At 48.5% G+C, this 7,500-nt stretch overlaps 1 protein-coding gene across 4 annotated transcripts in view; it reads left to right on the top strand.

Moving 5' to 3' along the window:
• Positions 1-7,500, top strand: part of abi2b (abl-interactor 2b) — a 38,500-nt gene that overhangs the window by 15,478 nt on the left and 15,522 nt on the right. For all 4 annotated transcript variants that reach the window (XM_063212436.1, XM_063212439.1, XM_063212437.1 and 1 more), the window contains 2 exons: positions 1-65; positions 2,128-2,249. The exon at positions 1-65 is cut by the window's left edge and continues 91 nt beyond it. In XM_063212436.1, coding sequence (XP_063068506.1) covers positions 1-65; positions 2,128-2,249 — 187 coding nt within the window. The remainder of the gene's footprint in view (positions 66-2,127; positions 2,250-7,500) is intronic.

The following is a 7,500-nucleotide window of genomic DNA, read 5'->3' as shown; positions in this document are numbered from 1 at the left end:
ACCTTGCAGAGCCCGGCACGCACGCCGAGTCAGACCGCAACTCTTAATCGGACACGCACCTACAGGTATATATAACACCCAACTCCCTACTCTCTCTCTCTCACACACACACATGCACACACATATACACACACACACACACACACACACACGCATACGGCACGCAGTCAGACCGCAACTCTTCATCAGAGGACTCGCACCTACAGGTATATATAACACCCAACTCTCACACACACACACACACACACACACACACACACACACACACACACACACACACACTCACCATCTCTCTCATGAACAGACAGAAAGACAAAAAGACACTTTAACTGCTTTATTTATGTCCGTGATTCGATACACAAACATGAACACGCACACTTGTGCGTGCATAGAGGCATACGCTGAGTTGACTCTCATGTGTTTTACCACACAAATGAGAAATTCACGGGGGCCTCACACAAATGCAGTGGGGTCCTTTCTGACTAACGCGCACACACGCACGCACGCACACACGCGCACACACACACACACACACACACACACACACACACACACACACACACACACACACACACCCAGATCCTTCACCCAGATCCATCCACTCACACACACACACACACACACACACACACACACACACACACACACACACACACACACACACACACACACACACACACACACACACACACACACACACACACACACACACACCCCTCCGCTGGTGCGCTCTCCTCTGGTGCCAGTAGTCTAGCAGTGCCAGTAGGCTTACTCCCCCTCTTCCACCCCTCCTTTCCCCATCCCTTCTTCTCTTTCTCTCCCTATTTCATTCACTCTCGGTTTCAGTGGCTCATACTCTGGAATCCTCTCTCACACTCACTCTCTCTGGCTTTCTCTATCTCTCTATCATTTCCTCTCTTTCTATATCTCATTATCTGTTTATTATCTTTCTCTCCTTTAATAGTTCTCTCTTTTCTCCTCCTACTCTGCCTCTGTCCTTCGCTTCTGTCGGTGTCTGCTTGTCTGTCTGTGTCCTCTTCTGTCAGTACAAAGAGTGATCGACTCACGAGCCAGTAGCCATCTTCTCTCTCCTAGTATTTTCACACCTTCTTCTTCTTCTTCTTCTTCTTCTTCTTCTTCTTCTTCTTCTTCTTCTTCTTCTTCTTCTTCTTCTTCTTCTTCTTCTTCTTCTTCTTCTTCTTCTTCTTCTTCTTCTTCTTCTTCTTCTTCTTCTTCTTCTTCTTCTTCTTCTTCTTCTTCTTCTTCTTCTTCTTCTTCTTCTTCTTCTTCTTCTTCTTCTTCTTCTTCTTCTTCTTCTTCTTCTTCTTCTTCTTCTTCTTCTTCTTCTTCTTCTTCTTCTTCTTCTTCTTCTTCCCACCTCTGTTTCTCTTCTTTTCTGACTCTCTTTCTGTCTTTCATTCACACTCTCACTCTGATGCCGTAGGACTGGTCTTAGCAACTTTTTTTTGCTCTGGTACTCCTTTTTTTCCTTTTTCTTTGCTGTGGTACTCTTTTTCTTTTTCCTTCCTTGCTTCTTTGCTTCCTCCACTTCCTGGTTTTCATCTGCCTGGGCGGCGGGCTCACTAGACCCCGCCCACCTTCCCATCACCCTCCATTCTAAGGGGAAAAATGTCTTAAAGATATCTGTCCAAAAAAATATATTTATTAAAAATCATGCTGAATATTAAAAAAAAATGTTTTTAAAAATAACGCTGACGAATGTCTGTTAGATGCTCACACTGAGAAGTCTTGTCAGGAGGGAATGCTAAGTGAGTGTTATCAGGGTGTACAGATGTAAACAGAATGACTTGTGTGAGTGTATGTTGAATGTGCGTTTGTATTTTGGTGTGTGCGTGTGTTTATCATGTGTTTGTGTGTGTGTGTGTGTGTGTGTGTGTGTGTGTTTGTGTGTGTTTATGTCCATATATGATATTGCATTGTGTGTGTGTGTGTGTGTGTGTGTTTGTGTGTGTGTTTGTGTGTGTTTATGTCCATATATGATATAGTATCGTATGGTAGGGTCACGGGTGTGTGTGTGTTTTTTCTGAGTGTGGTCTATGCCCTGTGTGGCGTGCCACAAGTGTGTACATATGTCCTGCTAAACGTGTGTGTGTGTTGCCATGACAGCAGTGGCAGTAGTGGCGGCAGCCACCCCAGCAGCCACAGCAGCAGTCGCGAGAACAGCGGCAGCGGCAGCGTGGGCGTGCCTATCGCCGTGCCAACACCAGCCCCGCCCTCCGCCTTCCCAGGTAAGCTCTGCCCTCTACCCCCCAAGCCCCTCCCCCTGTTTTTTTGTAACTTTATTTATAAGTTTTCACAATTATACAAACAACAGCAGTATCTCAGATTCCCCACCCAAGGGTACATAACACTTACAGTACTCAGATAGGAACAACACTTTTACTTGAACCCTCAGCCTAGCACTAGGGAAGCAAAACCACTAACCCTCTCACTGGAACACCAGAACCCTCTCATGTTTGTCCCCTTTTACTACCCTTACTTTAACCCCGAACCTCCTAGCCCCTACCCTTTCTCTGCCCTGAACAAAAAAAATCACTAACTCCTCTAAGTCTTACACCTCAACTATACTATGCTATACTATACTATGCTGTAAACTCCTCCTACGCCTCCCTCTGGAAGCCCTAGCTCTTTCATTTTAATGCCCATCTGAATCCCGTCTCTACTCCCCCTGTCTGATTCTGATTCTGTCTCTGACTCTAAAGCTCTTTTCCTGTTGTCCTGTGGTGTTCTCTTTAGAGTTACTTATGAGTAGATTATAAACTAGACCTATGGTCAATAACTCCTTCTTTTGGGCTGAGACGTCAGGGGGTGCTACCAGAGCTAATGCCGATATATTAATTAGTTATTGGTAATTGATGTACTGCAATGAATATGCTTCCTAGATGATCCACTTAAAAAAATATATAATAATCCATACAATAGTCACATTAGCTGTGGTTGCACCAACCTAGCGTATGTTACCGCAGAGATACACCAGCGGCGACGCGACTCAAGCGACAGAGTGTAGCAGCAAGCGATACGAGCGATTGAGGAGACTAGAGTATGTCCGTACAGGCAGAAGGCAAAGTATTCCAGCATTCCCATTGGCTGTGGTCACTGACCTCTATACAGTCATTGGCTGTCGCGGCTTGTCGCCGAACCGCGTCATAGAAAGTTGAAAATATTTCAACTTCAAATTGTCGCGCTGGTCGCGCAAATCGCTCTAGTCTCCAGAATCGCTTTTGTCTCTCGACTCAATACAAAGTCAATTACTTCCGTCGCTCGACTCGCTCAGATCGCCGCTGGTGTATCTCTGCGGTTACTACTAAAACACCTTTGATCCCCATATCAACTAACAAAGTATAAGATCTAGTCCTTTAGTTGTAACTGTCTCTCTGTTCCTCTTCTCCTCTTTTTTTCTCTGTGATTTACCTCTCTGTCGTCCTCTTACCTGTATTCCCTGTCCTTCTTTGATGTTCTATCTCCCTCTTTTCTTTCTCACTTACCCTCTCCTCTCCTCCTCATCTCCTCCTCCTCTCCTCTCCTCTCCTCCCCCTCTCCTATCCTATCTCCTCTCCTCTTACTCCACTCCTCCTCCCTCTCTTCTCCTCTCCTCTACTTCTCTCCTCCTCTCCTCTCTCCTCTCCTCTTCTCCCTGCTTTCCCCCTCTACTCTTCTCTTCTCTTCTCCTTTCTTTTCGTCTCCTCTCCTCTCCTCTCCTCTCCCCTCCTCTCCTGCAGCCTCCTCTCCTCTCCTCTCCTCTCCTCTCCTCTCTTCTCTTCTCCTCTCCTCTCCTCTCCTCTCTCCTCCTCCTCTCTGAATGCAGGTTCCGTTCCTGCTCCTCCTAACCCTACTACTAAGCCTCCTTCCTCCTCCTCCTCTTCCTCCGCCTCCTCCACCCCTGCTCCTGTTGCACCTCCTGCTCCCCCACCCCCTCCCACCCCCAGGCCTCCCTGTGCCCCCCCTGCCGACGCCCCCCCACCTCCCGAAATCCCCCCACCCCCCCAGCTGCCCCCCGCAGCCCTCACGGCCAACAGCTCTGCCACCCCCGCACAAGGTGAGTCGTCCCCCCCACTCCTGACCCCCCCCCCACTGCCATCCTCACCCCCCCCCCACCCCCCACCAATATTCCCCAATCCCATCTTCATCCCCGCACAAGGTGAGTTCCCCCACGACCCCCCCCCCCCCCACTGCCACCCCTGCACAAGGTGAGTCCCCCCCCCACTCCTGAACCCCCCCACTGTCATCCTCACCCCCCCCCCCCAATATTCCCCAATCCCATCTTCATCCCCACACAAGGTGAGTCCCACCCCACCACCCCACCTCCCAATCCCNTACTCACCCCCNACCACCACCATTCCCCAATCCCAAATCCCATTCTTGCCCCTGCACAAGGTGAGTCCCCCCCCCCCCCACTCCTGAACCCCCCCACTGCCATCCTCACCCCCCCCCCCACCAACATTCCCCAATCCCATCTTCATCCTCGCACAATGTGAGTCCCCCACCCCACTCCTGAACCCCCCCCCACCGCCATCCTCACCCCCCCCCCCCACCACCATTCCCCAATGCCATCCTCATCCCTGCACAAGGTGAGTTCCCCCGCACGACCCCCACCACCTCCCAATCCCATACTCACCCCCACCACCACCATTCCCCAATCCCATCNTCGGCCCTGCANAAGGTGTGTCCCCCATCCCCCACTGCCACCCCCCCCCACCAATATTCCCCAATCCCATCCTCATTACCGCCCCATCCCCCCACCACCATCCTCACCCCCCCCACCAATATTCCTATACTGCCATTGCCATCCTCATCCCCGCACAAGGTGAGTTCCCCCCCATGACCCCCACCACCTCCCGACTCCTCCACTGCACCATCCCGTCCTCACCCACCCCCCCATCATTCCCTGATGTCATCCTCACCCCTTCCTTCTCCTCTTCTCCCCATCCTCATCCCCCACTCCTCTCCTCTTCTCCCCATCCTCATCCTCATCCCCCACTCCTCTAATCTTCTCCCCAATCCCATCCTCATCCTCATCCTCATCCCCTGCTCCTCTCCTCTCCCCATCCTCATCCTCATCCCCCTCTACTCTTCTCTTCTCCCCAATGCCATCCTTATCCTCATCCCCCGCTCCTCTCCTCCCCATCCTCACCCCCCCACTCCTCTACTCCCCAATCCATCCTCACCCCCCCACTCCTCTTCTCCCCAATGCCATCCTCATCCCTGCACAAGGTGAGTCTCACCCCCACCACCTCCCGACTCCTCCACTGCCCCATCCCATCCTCACCCCCTTGCCGCTCCTCTTCTCCCAAAATGCCATCCTCACCCCCTTGCCGCTCCTCTTCTCCCCACCCCTCTACTCCCCTGCCTCCCTACTGCCATCCTCACCCCCGCACAAGGTGAGTTCCCAAATCACCATTCCCAAATCTCATCCTCACCCCTGCCACTCCTCAACACCCCTATTTGGTCCTCAATATTCCATCAACAACAGCACAAATACCTGCTTTACTAATTCCACCTCCACCCTCGCTCACCCCACCCCACTTTAGCCGTCCTCCCACCTCCGCCCCAGCTGTCTTACCATCTTCTCTCTCTCCTTCTTTTTCTTTCTCTCATTCTGGCTCAGTTCTCTTCTGTATTCTTTATGTGTACATATCGCTGTGTGTGTCTTTTATTAACTTTTTAAATATATATTTTTAACTTGCCCTGGGGGTGTTCCAAGAAGTGTGTTGAGTGGTAAACCAGGTTCAGATAGATTGTGGTAAGCAGTGGCGGTTTTAGGGAATCTGATTTTGCATTAGCGATTTTGTTTTAGTGTAATAACATGTTAGGGCTGCTCGATTATGAGAAAAATCAATATCACGATTAATTCAGTCAATATTGATATCACAGTATTTTTAAACAATATTTCTTTTAAAGACAAATTCATTGTGCTAAACAATTCACAATCTGCCCCCTTTCAGCAGTGTGAGTGGAGGGCCATAGAGAAACACACAGTGGTGTTCTGCATGAGTGTTTGGTAGCAAGTCTGCTTTGTGCTCCAGGGTTCCCACGCGTCATGGAATTTCTGGAATATCATGGAATTTTATAAAAGTCATTCCAGTCATGGAAAGCCATGGAATTTTAGCATTTTGCATGCTCAGTCATGGAATATCATGGAATTTTCTTAACAGTTGTGTAAAAGCAGAAACTTTTTAGTTTGGTGTTTCTTATTGGTTTTCCGAAAACGCTTCGCCAGAGACTGTTTGGTTTCACACTGTTATGTGCAACATTCTAGAATGCAATAAGCCCACTGAAGTCTGGTGGTGGCTCAGCGTCGGCTCTAGGGGTGAAGATGATCTTCCGTTTTCACACTTTTTAAAAAACAAATTTACGTCATTTTTTTACACAATCAGGCTGGCACAGTTTTCCTTTTGTCAGGTTTAGTTTAGAACTGCTCTGAATTTAAGGGGTTGGGATGTGACTGGTCCTGACAGGTAAATTATTCAGTGTACACGCACACTCGTACACACTCACACACACACACACACACACACTCACACACACTCACACACACACACACACACACACACACACACACACACACACACACACACACACACACACACACACACACACACACACCATTAGGAATTTTGTGAAGTGCGCTGTTCTGTAGTCGACAGACAACACCGCACATGCACACACTCACGAACGCGTGCACACACACACACACAATCTGCCCTTTCCTTTTTGTGTGACTGATGGTTAGTTGACCTGGCAAAGTCTTAAATGCCAAGGCCTCATGCTATGCTGCCATGCCCAGACCTCTCCCCAGCACATGAGCAGCACGCCATCAGAATAACAGGAATAAGCTTTATAAATACTACAATCAGGGTACTTATGAGGGGTGTGCAAAATAATCGTCATATCGATGCATCGCGATACTTACCCTCACGATACAATGCATCGATTCATGACAAGGTATCGTGATACTTATTTTCTCAATATACTGCATGGATTCATGACAATTGATTATTTGATAACAATAAAATTCGATTTGCCACGGGTTATTTTGTTCAGTAGAGAATAGGTAATATTTCTGTTGTGATGTAAGCTCTCTCCCAGATGATAGAATGCTTAAATAGAATGAACTGACTTAAGAAAGCTACACAGCACCTGACAAATAAGCTGTATTTTCACACATTTACTGAAGTAGTAGATATCGATATGCATCGCAATAGTATATGATTCGCAATGCATTGTGATAGAATCACAGTGTGGCATGTGTATCGTGATGCGCATTGAACCGTGAACCCTTTGCCAATGCCCACCCCTAGTACTTATGAGTGATACAAGCGATGAAAGCTTGATGGCTGAAACACGTTTGCTTTTTGGACATGGTGGTAATATAAATAAATAATGAGACGCAGTTTGTGAGTGCAGATTTTTCTTCCTTAAGTTGATACATTTTATCGCGCACCCAAAGACTTTAGTTTTTTCCAAGAACTTGAGCGCGTC

The sequence above is a fragment of the Engraulis encrasicolus genome, chromosome 12 (genome assembly GCF_034702125.1).
Source record: "Engraulis encrasicolus isolate BLACKSEA-1 chromosome 12, IST_EnEncr_1.0, whole genome shotgun sequence".
Lineage (NCBI taxonomy): Eukaryota > Metazoa > Chordata > Actinopteri > Clupeiformes > Engraulidae > Engraulis > Engraulis encrasicolus.
The sequence above is the reverse complement of the archived record's forward strand: the minus strand, read 5'-3'. Positions and strand labels throughout refer to the sequence as shown.